This window comes from Cupressus sempervirens, chromosome 1 (genome assembly GCF_028749045.1).
Source record: "Cupressus sempervirens isolate cs-2001-9-10 chromosome 1, ASM2874904v1, whole genome shotgun sequence".
NCBI classification, from domain to species: Eukaryota; Viridiplantae; Streptophyta; class Pinopsida; order Cupressales; family Cupressaceae; genus Cupressus; species Cupressus sempervirens.
Window position 1 is genome coordinate 808,204,955 of NC_143118.1, and position 17,968 is coordinate 808,222,922.

The 17,968-nt window shown below is 39.1% G+C and overlaps 1 protein-coding gene across 1 annotated transcript; it reads left to right on the top strand.

The window, feature by feature from the left end:
* Positions 1-959: 959 nt before the first annotated feature.
* LOC149580331 (7-deoxyloganetin glucosyltransferase-like) lies at positions 960-2,395 on the top strand (the record flags this gene model as incomplete). Its single annotated transcript, XM_089790327.1, is given in 2 exon segments — positions 960-1,255; positions 1,343-2,395. Coding segments are annotated over 2 exon segments (1,255 nt in total), but the record flags the coding sequence as incomplete, so codon positions are not given.
* Positions 2,396-17,968: the final 15,573 nt, after the last annotated feature.

Sequence of the window (17,968 nt, forward strand, 5' to 3'; positions counted from 1 at the left end):
TTTTGTACGGGCATTTTTTTTTTTTTTTTTGGCGCCTTAGAAAAGAGCTTCATATGTACAATATAGCCTTATAAATTCTGAAGAGACAACTTAAAATATTTGGACTTTTGATTCTTCGAATTGCCTTTCCCCGAATCTAATCCAATTCATATTAGAGTACTAAGTCCGTTTGGTTCGTGGAATTAAAAAAACCCGGATTTCTACAAACCTTGATTTAGTCAAATCAAAGTTTTGCATATCTTCATTCCGATTTTTGGAATTTTACTGAAATTGTTTGTTTCACTCAGAAGATGCGTACGCTTGGAGTTGAAGGCAAATTTAAAAAAGTAATCCAATCTATTTTTTTTACACTCCTTAAAAAACAAAACCAGAGTTTGATTTTCAATTTCTGATTACTAGTAGAAATTTGGAAAACCTGATTTTGAGGTAAAATTGGAAGTTGCCTATGCTAATTCCATTTTACAAATTTCGAAACAAACGCACAAATTTTCAAATCCGAATTTCGAAAAAGCCAATTCCTGTCATCTTCCACGAACCAAAAGAATTGACCACAGTTTAGCAGCGTGTAGTTTGTCTGGAATCTTTAAAAGGGTCGGCAGATTATTTAATTAAATATGAAGCCGCCTACCTGATCACCCATTTTGAACGATCCAATAAGAGGAGATTTTCGTGATTGTTTTCGTGTTCTTGACGGTACCATTTCAACCCAACATTCTACATAATCATGGAGGCTGGAGTACTCCATTCAATATTCCAAGCAATTAGAAAGGCAGCATGAAGATGAATGGGCTGCACGCAGTGGTGGTACCTTACCCCGCGCAAGGCACCATCAATCCTCTTTGTAATTTCGCTCACCTCCTCTCTTCACGAGGGGTTTTCATCACTTTCGTCCACACCGAGCGGAGTCACAACCGCATCTTCAGAGGAGCTGCTATAGATAATGATGATCAAAATTTCAGGTTTCTCACCATTCCAGATGGGTTGCCGCCAGATCACGGCGGTCTCTCCAATCCTGCCGACATAATCGCAATAGAAAACCTTGGCCCAGCCTTGGAACATCATCTGCGGTGCGGCTTAGCTGAAGAAGCTCCACCCATCACTTGCATTATAGCGGAATCTTTCATGTCTTGCACTTATCAAGTCGCCATCAACATGGGATTGCCTCGAGTGATCTTCTGGCCAATGTGCGCCGCCTCCTCTATTGCTCAGTGCTACTCCAACCTCCTCCTCTCCCACGGCCACATTCCTGTCAAAGGTACGAAATCTATGGCAGTAAGTGTTCTTCAAGGTTTGCTTTGATTGCACGAATATGCTTGTAATAACAGAGGATTTATAATTGCAGTGGAGCATATAAGGAGGGAGGATAAAGTGATCACTTGCTTGCCCGCTAATCTACCGCCTCTGTTGCCGAGTGATCTCTGTTCCTTCTTTCGCACTACTCATACATCAGACTTTTACTTCCAGTGGTTTCTTCGCGAGTCCCAATTTCAAAGTAAGGCAGACTATGTGCTCATCAACACCTTCGATGAGCTCGAACCTCCCGACACAGTAAACGCTCTGTCGTGTAATGGCTGCCCTGCTTTGGCAGTGGGGCCTGTGTTTCTTCCCAATTTCTTGGAAGGAAAAGATTTGAGCAAGCAATCGAGTCTTTTGGAGCAGGACGAGAGCTGTCTCAAATGGCTTGACTCCCAATTGCCCAATACCGTCATTTATGTGTCCTTCGGAAGCATCGCAGTCCCATCAAACGAGCAGCTGGAAGAGTTGGCACTCGGGCTGGAGAAGAGCGAGCACCCTTTTTTGTGGGTGTTGCGGATGGATATGCCTTCAATTCTCACGGAGGGTTTTGAAAAGAGGACGAAAGATCGGGGGCTGATTGTGAAATGGGCGCCCCAATTGAAGGTTTTGTCCCACCCTTCCGTAGGAGGGTTTGTTACACACAGCGGGTGGAACTCGTGTTTGGAGAGCATCAGTATGGGAATTCCCATGCTCGGATGGCCCAATTTCTCTGACCAGTTTCTCAACTGCCGCTTTTGCAAGGATGTGTGGAAGATTGGCATGGATTTTGAGAGCGTGGATGTTGATGAAAATCCGGTGGTCACAAGGGAGGAGATTGAGAAAGGGGTGAGGGGACTAATGGAGGGTCCAAAAGCAGAGGAGCTAAGAAAAATAGGCATGGAATTGAAAGAGGCAGCTTTCAAAGCGGTTGGGGAAGGAGGTTCTTCGTTTCTCAATCTGAATAGGTTTGTTCGTGACATGGGGGAACTTTCCAAAGTGACATCTATTAAAGTGGTCGAGCTGTAATACCATGCTTTAAAGAGATTATATCAAGTGAAATGATAACTAGAGAGTTATACCTACCATGAATTTTATTTTTCATATTTTTTATTAGGTTTTATCTTTTGTGTGCACTACTTTGTGTGCTTTATCACAATTTTGTTGAAAAGCTGCAAAACTCTTGTCTTAATTATATAGCCATGAAACACTATACATAGTCCAAGTGCCCCACTCCAAAATTGCTTTGTTGATTCAATATCGTACGCGAGCATGCACAAAACTTCTACACTAAATGTGTGTCACTAGCTAAACAAAATGCAAAAATTAGAAAGAATCTATAACAAGACACCAGTGGTAACGACATGGTTCTCGTGGAAGGAATAAATGGGGGAATCACAGAAGCACCTGTAGGGTTTCAAATTGATGAGAAGATACTTGCACAAATCTCATTGATCGATCAACCAAAGGTAAGGGAGGCACAATCAGAACTAGATGGGATCATCGGGCACAACACAAGATCTGATAGTAACAATGTGGCAGGGAATTAGATGGTCAATGCACCCGTAACAACAAAACAACAAGCAAGTTTGGGGGAGGCTGCTGAACACAACGACATCTCTGGTAACAAAGGCATGATTCTGACACACAAGGATAGTTTAATACAAAACAACATCATCAAGTGGAATCAAGGGAGCTTCCTCATTCTTCAAGGACTCCCAACCGGACACACGAGTCCGTTCAGTTTTGGAGGAACAAATGGCAATCTAGCCACAAACATTTTGAGCTTTTCACAAGTCAGCGGACCACCTACAGGAGGAAACCACATTTACGTGAATGCTAAACAGTATAAAAGAATGATCAGATGAAGAAAGATACGAAATATTAAATATGCAAAAAGAGGGAAGCTCGCAGGTATACTTCTGAAATCGATACAACATGTCCCAGACAGTACAAAGGCGGGGGAATAGAGTTTGAGGTTGACTGAAATCTTTGAAACAGTTAAGCGGTTTAATGATATTAAAGGTAAAGGGAAGATAGATAATTCTTAGGCAATGGACATAGTGGAGGATGGGCTGTCAAATACTTACAGCCCCACGAGGACACCCATGACGTGGTACTTGGACATCTTTGTGAACGACTTGGTAGCTATGAAGGAGAGGGTGTGGGCACTTGAAGAGAGGAGCCAAATAGAAAGTATCACAATGAAAAGGGTCACCGAAGATAATTGGAAACTAGCAATGGAGGTCAAGTCACTTAGAGAACAATTTCAAAAATTGCAATTTAATATGGAAAAAAGAGAGTATGAATTGATATTGTTAAGGAAAGAAGTAGGGGAAAAGAGGACAGTAGCTAGTATCGCGGGAGGAGGGGCTAAAGAAGGAGACAAAAACTTGCGAATGAAAAATATACAAGATGCCATGGCCAATATGGCAATAAAAGAGAACCAACTCAGAGAGCAAATCGAAGAAGTTAGATCATGGGCTAACATAGTAAAGGGGCCAGCAAACACTTCTATTGACAGCATAGAAAAAAAGTTCGGAGGCAGATAAGAGAGGAAAAAGAAAGAAGTGAGAAAGTAGCAAATATCGTCATCAAAGGGCTACGAGATTATGGAGAATAGGAAAACACAACAGCTCCAGTTAAAGACTTCTTTAAAGACCAATTAGACTGGCATGGAACAACCATACAAGCACAAATAATCGCAAAATGGATAAGAGGAGGCAAGGACATGCATGTTAGAGTGACAGTGAGGAATACAGAGGACAAAAACAACATCTTAAGTAATAGGAAATTTCTTAGAGGCACACACATATATCTTGATGGTGACTTCACCTTAACTCTGCAGGAAGAAAGAATGAAGGAATGGGAAAAAGTAAAAACAGCAAGAGAAAATGGCAAATGGGCGTGGCTACAAAATGGCAGAGCCCAAATCAGCGACAAAATCACACACAATAAATAGGAACTTGGGCCTACCCAGGAACATATTACTATAGTCAGTTGGAACTGTAGAGGTTATCCTTGGAGAAGAGGACTTGGGTTAGGGCCGATAGCTAAAGATAATGACATCATTTTGCTTATTGAGACCCATGAACGTGATGGATGTAGGGTTCTAGATTTTGAGGGGTATAAGAAGATATCACTGTGGAATGAGAAGATAGAAAATGGTAAGGGGCATGGAGGCATCACTGTTCTAATTAAAGAAACTTGGAGCAGATTTATAAACTTGGAGAAAGATGTAAACAAGCAGTATATATGGATAAAAATAACAGAGAATCAAATTTTTACAATGGTGGCTGTTTGCTACTTCGTTCCAAAAGGCTCAAAAATGTATACAAAACATAGATTGGATCAGAAAGACCCGTTCGCTGCACTCAAAAAAGACATAGCAGCCTTTAGCTCTCTAGGGGAAATAATGATAATAGGTGGTTTTAATGCTAGAACAATAAACAACCAAATTCTCAATCTTAAGGAGAGTTACAAAGAAAGTAGAGACCTAGTTTGGCTAGAAGAAAGGATACAAAAATGGGAAAGATCATCGCAGGATAGCATGGGAAAGGTTAATCACTTTGGGGTTGAATTACTAGGCTTATGCTGCCTATATAACATGGTCATATGCAATGGTATGGAAAAGTGGCCTAAATTGGGTGGAATCACATGCAAAAAGGCACAATGGACAAAGTGTTGTAGATTATGTCATATACTCACAAGACTATTTCACAAAGATAATTAACTTTGAGATAGAGGATTGCCCCATGGAGCTAAAATCTGACCATAACCCCATCTTGATAAGGGTAGCCAGCCATTTTAAAGACCAACAAATTGTCTCAAAACTTTTATAGAAAAGGAAGATGATTCCGATCGGCAAAGTTTTAATGACACAAGAAAACTATAATATTTTTCAACTCTCTTTTGTGGTTGTCTAGGGTTCAAGGAAAGCATCTCAAGTCTGATAAACAACATTCCATGGACAAGAATAATCTTGTTCTTACTATCATTAAAGTCCTGGAGGAGTGTAAAAGATCTAAGGCCACAAGAGAAGCCAAGAACACTTTTCCAGCCAATCCGTGGTTTGATGAGGAGTGCAAAATGGCAAAAAGGAATTGGAAAAAGAACATGAATGGAGAAAGTAGAAAGGAATATGATCAGCTGATAAAAAAGAAGAAAGAGGAGTATGTGAACATGAGGAGAATTGAGTTGATTAATCTTGGTAAAAGCAGCCCTAGAAAGTTTTAGAAAGAGTTTCAGCAGAGAAAAACACAGATAGAGAACAACATTAGAGGAACCAAATGGCTGGAATATGCCAAGACCCTCTACGAGTGTGATTTAGGAGAATATAGAACCATGGCAACTGGGACTACATGTGAGTTATTCAGCTAGAAGGATATTATTCAAGGCACAAGGAGGTTAGCTACTGGTAAAGCGCAAGATATAAATGGGCTACAAGCTGAATACTTAAAATTGGGTGTTGAAACGATGGCACCACACATTGCTAAGATTTTCAACAGTGTCAATAGAGAAGGCTTCCCTATAAATTGGACAACAAGTGTGGTGATCCCACTCCACAAAAGTGGAGATATAAACAACCCTTCTAATTACCAAACCATCATGATCAATTCACTCTTCGGAAAGTTATTTGGCAGCATGGTAGAACAAAAAATTAGTAAATGGACTGAAATAGAAGGCAAAAGAGCAAAAGAGAAAAAGGGCAAGCGGGCCTTAGAACAAAACACTCTACTATAGATCACGACATCACTCTTAGGTATTTGATAGAGAAAGTTTGGGACACTCAGGGGGCTGAGGCTTGTTGATGTTAGTTTTGTACCACTACATAACATATAGCAATTGAATATCTGATATGGAGTATCAAACACACAATTCCTCTCTTGAAAAGTTAACACTTATGCGGATATAAGAAAAAACTCCAATGTTCCTTACACCTGTGGATACTAACTCAATATATCGATGTGATTTGTTGGTAATCACGTAGGCGGGCTTACGTTATTCATTCGAAGATAACTTGGTGGTATTTCGCTTGCTCAGACTTGTTCTTTTCTCCTTGATCACTTTCACTTTCAACTACTCCTACCACTAAATGCTTATTGCTCTACTACTACTCCTATGGATGGAGAAATTAGGAAATGGACGGGGATCTAACCAAATGAAAGCTTGCCAGCGGCGCTACCTCTATTGGTGCGATGATTCTAAGGGATACTCAAGATTTTCACACTGACACCTATCTTCCAACTCAACTCGAAGTACAAGCGGAAAGATGATATGCAAGTAGAACTTAGGAGCGATTGAACTAGATTACGACACAAGGCTTCCTAACAAGCCACTAGGATGCTAGTGGCCTAGTCTATAGGTCCCTATCAAACATTCACTAACATCACCATACAGTTAGCCATCTACTTCTACTCTAACAACATGAAATGAAATCCTACTTTAATTTGAGAGATGAGAAGAACCATGCAATACACCAAAATGATCATGTATATCCACCATGCAAGCCACAACAATGAATAGACAACAATTTTGATAGTATTTTGGCAACAATTCTCCAACATAACTCTCTCACAAATGAGAGCAAAATGGCCTTATATAGAGGCCTTAAATTACAATGAATGGCCAAGATTAAGAGGCAAAATCAAGGGCTAAGATTATATCTTACAAACCCTAATTAGGGTTACCATTATTCAACCAATTACATGAGGGCACCAACTTTGTGGGCCAATGAGAAAATTACAATAATTTGTCAACCAATGAGAACATAGGACACTTGGCATGATTTGATTGCATGCACATGAAAGTGCCACCTCATCAACCTTATCTTATAAATTTATTCAATCCTTGAGATAGGGTGAAGCCTTGGATGCTTGAGCTTGTCCTTAGAAACTTTCTCATTAGCACTTGGACTTGCTTGTACTTGATATCCTGACCTTGAAAGGATGAGGTCTTCATGCACTTGGGGTAATCTTGCCTTGGCCTTGATGGCTTCCCTAGATGTGAACTTCTTTGCAACTTGAGAGCCTTGTTCTTTGCCACTACCTTGAAATTGAACTTAACCTTCCCCATTATCCTTGCCTTCCTTAACCTTCCTAGTCTTCCAATCTTCCCATTCAAATCCAACCAAGCTAGCTTGCACGAATAGCCAAGCCTTGCCTAGCCTCAAACATTTTCAAATTTCTTCTACTAATCCGCTCTTTCTTGAAATTGTAGGGCTTCTTGAATCTCAATCTTCAATCAAATTTGCTCTTCACCCGATTTCATTCTTTACCAAAGCTTGCACTTCAACCTTTGTCAACTTGCAATCAAATAGAAGGGCTAGGAACCCATGTGGAATTGCTTCTAATTTTGCACTGCCCTAAGTTGCAATTTTAGATTTTCACTTATAATTCTAGCCCAATCAAATTTGCCCTTTCCATTTGCAATTTCATCAATAAAGTAATACATCCAATTCTCGAATTGCATACCTTGTGAGACGCCCATGACTCAGTTGAGTAGCACAATGAGGTCGCCATACCTTGATTTGAAGTCTGATCGGGTGAACCTTGATGCCTTCGTGACTCCCTTCTTGCCTTTATGTACCCAATTCTGTTTTAGGAGAGTGAAGTAGGCATCTTGATTATCCTGGTGGAACTTGGCAACTTGATCCATCGTTTGTCTCTCAACTGTATCATGTTTACTGCACCGATATTGGTATCAGTATTTTGCCTCATTTTTTAGAAGGTGGTGGTTTTGGGCATCATATCCTCTGTCTTTTTTAGTATTTGTTCCTGTAGGGTTTTTGCTTGCACTAATATCTACCATCCTAAACACTTATTTCTGTCCCTTCGTTCTAAGTGATATGGACTACTCTTATCAATCTCCAACCTTCTTTCTATCGATGGATTCTAACTTATTTCTGCCTCGCCAAGTCCTATCACTACACTTATCAATCTCCAATCTTCACTCTAGGGGGTGGGACTACCACTTGTTTTTGCCCCTTTATTACCTTAGGATGGACTACACTTATATCTCCCAACTTCATTTCTAGGGTGGTCTAGCTTATTTCTGCCTCGCCAAATGTCCTATCATAGATTCTACACTTATCTCTCCAATCTTCAACCTATAGATGGGATGATGAAGTGGTGGATGATGAATGCAAGAACCAAGAGAAACAAAACCAAACTAGAACAAGGAGCGAAATCCACTTAAGGACCACCTTTCAACTCTAGAGCGAAGTGAATCCACCTTTACCAATAGCCGGGTCTTCTTTGAAGTTCGGATCAGACCTAAGAATTTCAAGCCTTTTGCAAATAATGATGACCTAGCTGGAAAAAATTAGAATTCTATCCTCTTGAGATTGCCCATGCATGTGCCAAAAATCAGGTCCTTGATCATATACTTCATCAAAAAAAATCGTCCAACCTAGGAAAATCAGACCTCCACAACTTCGGCTCCACAAAGTTCGGCTCCACAAACTTTGGCTAGGGCAAAAATTGCAGCTCTCTATGGAAGAAAAAAATCAGACCTCAAATATGAAAATCTGCCCCTTGCAAAAATCGCTAAGTTTGATAATGTTCTCCCTTTGCAAAGAAAAATCACCAAAATGGAAGAAGGCTGCCTCAAAATCGCCAAGGAAAGGAAGATATTTGCTTGTGGAATGAGAAATGAAAGAAGGGGGAGGCCTTCTTATACCCAACTCTACACACTCCTCCTAGTTAGCCGACTTGCACCTATAGGAGAGAAAAATTTAATTAGTGCACAATTCTGGCCCAGATTTAAATGCCAAGCTAAAAATTAATTTTGGCATAGTGATTTTGCATTTTTTAATTGCCGGTTAAGACCAAAATTGCAAGAATAAAATTAATAAAGCCTTGGAGATGCTAAACATTTTCATTTAATAACGTTTTAGTAATTAAAATATCATTTAAAATCGGATTTGACAAAGCCAAAATTGATTGTTCAATTTTAATTTACTAATTTCTTTAAATATTTTAAAATCTTCAAGGCAAACTTAACCTATTTAATGCCAATTTTTGCAATTTAATCCAAAATCGATTTTGCAATACAATTTTAAATTTTTAACAAAAATAATTCATTTCTCTAGAATCTAAAATCGATTTTCCAATTTGTTTTCACCATCACAAAATTAATTTTTCACCACAAATTAAAATTTTCCGAAACAATTAAAACTAAAAAATTTGTTTTGAAAATGCTAAAGACTATATAATTACATCTAATTTTCAAAATAAAAACCGTCTAAATCCAAAATTTTGTAAATTTATCCTGCCAAGTATAGTCCAAATTATCGAGAAAATGTTGTCTTGAATTTGTTTGGCCTAAGGATAAAATTACTAGTTCCAAAAAAATCAAGTTAAGGCTGGGTGAAAAACAAATCTAACCTCCTCCCTCTTGGCTTAAAGGCGTCCAAGGTGTAAGATTTTCTAAAATCAAAATTTTTGGACAACTTCAAAAAATTATTGCCAAGGCGATAAAAAAAAATGGGGGTCCCCAAAATTTTGGGGCAATGATGTGAAAACTTCACAACAAGGCTTTCTGTTGTTTTGTGGATTTTAAAAAAGCATTTGAAACAAACTTTGGGACAGAGGGGAAGAGTTGGAAGTTCTTAAAGAAATTAGGTCTGCTGTTCACAAATTGTATGAGCAGGTCAAAGCTAAAATCAGAACGATGGAAGGGCTATCAGAAGATTTTACCAGCAACATCGGAAGTTAGCAAGGGTGTCCGCTATCTCCAACATTATTTGAGCTCTATATTGACAAGTTAGAAGAATGGATAAACAAGACCAATGGTGAGGGGGTACAGCTGGCCCACTTTGTGATAAGATTGCTCTTGTATACAGACGATCTCATAATTCTTGCTAGAACGGCTAAAGGTTTGAAAGAAACTTGAAAGCACTAGAAAGTTTTTGCCATGAGGTGGGAATGCAAGTGAACACTAGCAAAACCAAAGTTATGATCTTCTCGCTGAAGAAGAATAAGGGTATATAGGATGAGTTCCTATTTGAGGGTAACCCTCTTGAGATTGTGGAGGAGTACAAATACTTGAGCATAGATTTTCATAACAAACTCAATTGAGATACATGCAGATCAAAAAGGATCCAAGGGGGCTGAAAGGCGTTATATTCTTTACAAAACAGGTGTAGGAACGCAGAATTATGGGATTGGACAACCATAAAACTCTTTGTGGTTTGCTGGTCACTCTGGTTATTCTATACGGATGTGAAGTGTGGGGTGGTAGTATGTCCGAATAGAAATGGAGACAGGTAGAAAGAATTCAAAAACACTTCATCACATGCAATCTTAAAGTCGAGACCATAGTGCCGTAGAGGTGGGTTTCTTTCCGTTAGAAGTTGTCGCATTGGTCCGGATGCTAAGCTATTTAAAGAAAACCCAAGGTCTAGAAACACATTGCTGGCCCAAGCTAGTCGTAGAGGAAAAACTTGTTAGGCAGAAGAGCGCATGGATGAAGCAAAATGACAAATGGATGCGAAAATGGGATATCAACATCCATACTTGCTCGGATAACATTAAAGAAATAAAAAAGTTTGTCATAGAAAAATTTCGCAATATTTTATGGACAAGGCACATAGGGCGGAAAAAATCTTATTACATTAAAGAATTTAACCCCACTTCTAGTCATGATGAAAAGGCCCATATAAGAGCACTTATTAATTGGAAAAACAAAAATGTCGATGGCACAACTCAAAACTAGTTCACACCGGTTGTGATGTGAAATTGGTAGATGGCAAGTTTCAAAGGAAGAGTGGGTAGACAGAACATATTTACTTTGTAATATGGGAGCAGTAGAGACGAAGCAGCACTTTGTCAAGGATTGCCTGGCATATAGTGACATCAGATCTGGTTATACAGAGATATTGCAGAACAAGGACTTCAACTACTTATTCGAGGAAGATCAAGTGAAGAGAACAACGACTCCGATTATCAAACTTCAAAGAATGAGAGACAAGTTGACCAAAACTTTGCAGCTATATTAGTTCTACTCCTGCCTTGGGGGGGGGTGATTGTGTAGGTCCCATAGGCTACTTTAGCCTCGTGGACGTCATTAAAATCTTCCATATCATATCATATCATAGATTGTCTCACACTAATGTTCCATTGAGAGTATTTAAAGTTGTATAGGTGTCTAACCCATTTGCATCGTTTTAAATTGATAGTTCATTACGTGTGATCCACCATAGACTTCACTGGCAGAATAAACATGCAGCGGTCGTAGTTTCAATGCATGTTAATTTGCATAAAATAAGGAGAAGAATCTGATCTCCAAGTTCATCACTCCATAGACTCTTAGTGGATTACTGTGACTTGTCTAGAAATTAAGTGCATCAAATAAAAGCCACATAATTCCTCAGTTACGGAATGAGTAGAAATTTATAGTAAAAGATTCCTGTTTGCATGTAATAATCTCCCATCACTCATTGTGAGAAGACTGTTATAAATAAATGCAATATAATTCATTTGGCTGTGAGCTGATCAATAAAATTCAGAGGTTTGTGTTGTGTATTCTGTTGTAGCAGCTCTATCGTGTATTGTTTCTCATTCTACAGATCCAAACAAGGATTGCTCACCAAGGACAATCAACTCGACAAAAATAAAGGGCCTCAAAGTCCTTATTCCTCTTAACCTTATCATAAGTCAGGTGGAAGATGTTAAGATGTTTGTTGCAGAGGCTTGATTGGTATATTTTGGAATCTTTCTTCATCAAAAGATTCATTTAGAAGATGGATTCACAAACATTAGGCGAAAGTAGTTGAAGCTTTCATTATAAATTAGGGAGGGGGCTTTTTAACTTCAATATATTTGAGCATAGAGGCTAGAGGAATGGTCGGGAAACAAAGATATTGGCTAATGGATGTGCACAAGCTTTTCATTGAGCTAATCGCTCCACCCGCTTTGATGAGCTCAGTTCCTTTCTATTTTGGATCTCTCTTCCACCTTTGCCTCTGGAACTCAGAGATCTAGATGTGTTAGAAATAACAGGGAACGAGATTGGAATCTTCATGAAACATGATCTTGTCTCCTTTGATAACTGTAAAAACATGGTTACAAATTTCTATTTATTAGATTCTTATAAGCCATGGGAAGGGCCTATTCTGATATAGACTTCATTTGGATCTTGCAACCAGAGAATTTTCAGGGACGACACTCTAATGGTGGAGTCATGCCAAGATCTCTTAAGCCACTTCAGATCTAAGTGCCTAAGTTGGGAAGATGAGCTTGACCATGTTTGTGAAGACCAATGTTTGAAAAAAGATCTATGTTCCTTGAAGATTAAAAGGACACCAGTAGATCTAGTTATCAATATGCAGGGGGGTTTGAAAATAGAGCTAGGTTAGACACACGAAACCAGAGAATATTTTTGAGCTTTGCAGATCTCACCGGGTCAAATGGGAAAACTCAAATATCACCTGTTATCCCAAATGTCTTCACGCCAATGAGTGCAGGTTTGACAGTTTGCCCAAAATTTGAGGAAGAAGGGTATGTTCACCTTTCTTAAACATGGAGAAAAAAATAAGTTAGTTTTCATTATTTTATACTTTTAGTTTAAAAATCAAGTTTTGGAGTCCGATGTTAAAGCAATCTACAAGACTAGAAAGATGGAGGTCTGAATTTCAGAAAAAACAACATAATGGGGAGATGCCCTCTCATGATGAATTGAAAAACTTAGTTCATGACATACTTTTAGTATTTACAAGTAGCCGAAGAGAGCAAAAATAAAATTGTAGAGGAAATGGCACAAGAGGGTTCGGTTCCCTAAGGTTGGGAGCTGGCAGATGGGGTGTTCATGCCAGCAAAACCTCATAATCCTTCTGCACTTTTTTAAATTGGACATTTTTTGGTTCACCGCTGCATTCTAGTAAGAAAAAGGGTAGAAGTCAACCCGTTAGAATCAAGAACACAAAATTGGGGATTAGAAGGAATCCAAAATGCATGCACAGAGTTCAACTTTTCTTCAAGGAAATAAAAGGAATCCACCTCAGCTATAATCCTCCAGAAAATATGAAGTTGTAGGAGAGCTGGTAGCTCTTTAAGGCCCAACTGAAAATAATTTCTTGTCATGTTAGAAGCATTAATGCCTTCAACAAATCTTGTCCCATAAAGTGTCAAATTGACTCTTCTGAGACATGATTATTATGCCAAGAAACCACAATTATTAGAAGATCACTTGGTGTGATACGTTCAAAAAAATGAATGGCGTGGTATGCATTTCAATCACCTACAATCGGTGCCTTTAGTGGACTAGCAATTATTTAAGAAACTCACAAAAGCCTATTTTCTTTTTATTGGTATGGCTGCTAAGTAGATAGTGGTTGAGATTCCAAGGTTTGATCTAACCTTTATTTTTTTAAATGTTTATGCACCTACATCTACTACTGGGGAAAAACTTGTTTGGGATTCCATAAAATTGATTTTTAGTTGATGCTGAATTGTGAATACTCGTGCATCAAAGACATATTTAGTAGCTAAGATATCTTAAACACAATTTTTTTTTAATCATCTAGAAATTTCAACTTTAAGATGGCTATCTTATTTTTCTCACCATGATTAAATATTAATGTTATTGTGTATTTAATGTAGATGCAAATGCCATTTGAAATTAGTTTCTTATTGATTTAATGTGGTCATTTCCTTTAGTGTGCAAATATGGTTAAAACCCCACATTTTAGGGAGGGGGAAACACATTTTTGGAAGGGGACAAGGAGCCATTTTGCAGGGATAGCATTATTAGGCAATCATCGCATACATCATAAAAACTTGCAAATAAAACGATTTTTCATCTCATAGAAATAATGAGAGCAATTTGGCATATAAATTTCAGTGGTCTTGTTGGTTGACTTTAACAAAGACTGTGCATCTATTTTTTGGAAAAAGGGGTAAAAATTTATTAAAACAAAAGGATTACAACAAGGAGCTCTATCTTGAGCAACAAGTTCATCAAATTCTTGTAACAGGTCAAAGGGAAGCTGCCCCTTATCCATAATATTCTAGCCTGGAGCATGACCAGAAGCCCATTTGGCCAAACAATTAGCAGCTCCGTTCCATTCATGAGGAATGTAAGTAAACCTAATGAACTCAAGAGAGGTACAAAAGAGAAGAGTTTGATTAACAATAGTGGTTAGTTGCCAACTAACATCCTCAAGCTCTTGCGAGGAAAGCAAGTTCACCACCACTTGGGAGACAGACTCACTAATAATCTTGCGTCATTCCAGCAAACAACACTGTTCCACAGCATATAAAATGTCTTGAGCCTCCATGAGATTGTTAGTATGGTCACCCTTATGCACTGAAAAAAAGAATTTAACTTCACTAGAACTGCAATGAGCCACTCCCCTAATACTAGCAGGGCTTGGATTTCCTCAGGAAGAACCATTAGTGTTAATTTTTAGAACTCCATAAGGAGAAGTCCAATGCCCCTCCCAATTTACCTGTCCTTTCCCTTGTTGCCGAGGATGTGTGGGCACTCTTTGATACCATTGAGCTACAACCCCATCTTGAAGATGAAAATTGAGGCGATTGCATATAGCAAGATCAATCAGATCCATAACCCCATCTAGCCCACACTTGAATAGTTTACCAATCCGAACATCTTAGAAGGTTTGACGATTCCTCTCCAATCAAATATGCCAAAGAATGAAAGATGAGCCAGCAATCCAAGCAGCATGTAGAGAAGACTTAGAGGGAGCACTACCCAAGCGGGCCCAAAACTTAGGCAAAGAGGAAGCATGCCTACAAGAGCAACCCCAAACACTCCACCAAAAGTGCCATAACTGAATAGAAAAGGAGCAATGGAAGAACAGATGGGAGACAGACTCCTCCCCATTACCACACAATACACAATAAAAGGGGCCTTGAAATCCACGTTTACAAAGATTATCACATGTAAGACAACGGTTGTGAGCCACTAGCCACATAAAAAAATTGCACTTGGACCAAGAAAATTTACTCCAAACTTGCTTCTACCAAGGGACCTCAGCATCCCTGAATAATTGTCTAGTTATCTCTTGATACCCAACAGAGACATGATATTTACCAAACAAGGTACCTCCCCAAGCCAAAATAATTGGTCCTAGCAGAGAGGAACACTCCTTAGAGGCCAAAATCTGAGAAAGCTCCTGATGATTCACCTCTGTGCCTCTAGGAGGCCAATCAGAAGAGTGCTTCCATCTATAACCAACAATAGGTCCCAATTGATAAGGAGTCTTGTAATGAGCCACTTTATCCCATCCAGCAGCATGAAAAGAATCACAGAGTTTGAAGATGAGGGTACATGGATAATATGGATGGGAATTTATCCCAAGCATTAGACCAAAACAAAGCCACAGAGCCTCTCCTACAAATCCAGAAAAGACCTCTCTTGACTAACAGAGCACTAGCCTTCAGAGTATGCCAGACCATAGAGCCACGACCTTCAAGAGGAAGTGCAGAAATAGAGCAAGGATCAGCACCTCTAAAATATTTATGGGTAATAATACGAGCCCAAAGTTGATGTTGTCCAGAGCACCATCGCCAATAAAGATTAGCAGCCAATGCTTGACTACTCAAGAGAGCTGATCGAAGACCAAGATCACCCTCCTTTTTAGGCTTGCAAACAGTCTCCTAGCGAATCAAACTCCATTTAGTGCTACGCAAATTACCACTCCAAGGAATTGCCGAGAAAGAGCATCAAACTCCTTGAGAAAGTAAACAGGAGCAGCCTGAACCATGCTTCTATAAGTAGGAAGAGCTTGAATAACAGATTGAAGAAGAGTAACCCGAGCAGCAGTAGAAAGCCATCTATGAGTCCAATGATTTACCTTTTCCTGAAGCTTGATAATCAAATTTTGCCAGAAAATCGTGGCTGCCTAGAAACAACAATAGGGATGCCAAGATAAGTCAAAGGAAGTGACCCAATCTAAAACCGTAGGATATTAACAATCCTTTGCTGAATAGAATTGGGAGTGTTAAAAAAGTAAATGGAAGATTTATGCTCACTAACTTTTTAGCCTGAAGCTGCCAAATAAATATCCAAAGTATGTTGAAAGGCTTCAGCTTCTTTGATCCTAGCAACAACCGCAAGAGCAGAATCATGGATAAATTGAAGGTGAGAAAGAGTAGGCAAACCATTACCCCATCGCCACCCTTGAATAGAATTTTGGGTCACTTGATACTTAGTGAATTTGCCCAAGCCCTCAGCCATGATGATGAAAAGATAGGGGGAGAGTGGATCACCCTAGCAGAGACCTCTAGAGACATCAAATAGTTGGGAAGATTGACCATTAAGAAGAACTGAAAAAGAGGCAAAGTAACACAACTCATAGTCCAACTCACCCAATCAGAGCTAAAGCCAAAGCTAAGAGGAATATTCCCTAGGAAACTCCATTTAACTCTGTCGTAGGCCTTAGCCATATCCAGCTTAACAAACATAGATGGCTCCCTTGAATTAGCCATAGAGTGAATAGCCTCAGTAGCAATAACCACCCCATGCAAAAGTTTTCTTCTAGTAGCAAAACCACCTTGTTCCTCTGAGATAATAATGGGGAGCTGCTTTTTAATTCTCTCAGCAATCAACTTAGTAATGACTTTGTAAACCATATTACATAAGGTAATTGGTCTAAAAAACTCCAGTTGATTATCCCGCTCTTTTTGGAATAAGAGTCAAGAAAGTAGAATTCAATGCTTGAAGCATTTTCTTGCTAGAATAGGATTCCTTAACCACCTCCAACAAATCATGATTAATGATGTCCCAGAATTCCTAAAAGAATTCGACTGGATAGCCATAAGGACTAGGAGCCTTTCCCTTAGGCATGCCAAAGACCATCTCCTCCAGCTCTGCCAAAGAGATCGGTTGCATGAGATAATCATTCATTTCTTGGGTAATAAAGGAAGGAATACAATACAAAATAATATTTTCTTCATTATCAGCTAGAGAAGAGTCCTCATAGAAGAGGGTAGAAAAGTACCGAGTAGCCTCTTGGAACAAAGCTGGCAAGGAAGTCAGCTTAATACCTTGAGAATTAACCAATGAAGAGATATTGCTTTGATTCTGACGAGATTGCACAATTTTATGAAAAAAAGTAGTGTTTCTATCACCTTCCTGGAGCCAATCAACTCTAGCCTTTTGCTTTCAAAAAATTTCCTCTCGAAGTTCCCATTCTTCTAGAACTCTAGAAGCTAGGGATTTAGCCCTTCCAAGATCCTCCAAGAAACCTCGATCTCTAATCTACCTAGTTATGACATCAAGATCTTCCAGAGCAAGCCTCTTCATACAGTGAAGGTTTCCAAAACATTGCCTATTCCATATCCTGAGCTGCCTTTTAACATACTGAAGCCTTTTAGAAAATGAAAACATAGCAGTACCATATGCAGGAGCACCATCTCTCCACCAACATAATACATGATCATGAAGAGAGGAGTCATGAAGCCACATCAATTGGAACTTAAAAGGTGGACGCTTCGGAATAAAAGCCCTAGTAGTAGAAAATTTGATTGGCCAATGATCATAACCCCTCCAATCCAGAATTTTCGAAGAGAGAGAAAGGGTGCCACTAACCCAAAAACAAGAAACAAGAAATCTGTCCAGACATTCTGAGACAGCATCAGCCCTAGTCCTTCGATTATTCCAAGTATAGAGACCATTAGAAGGCTTAACATCAAAGTTTCTCCTTTCCCACAAAATCAAGAAGCGCATACAC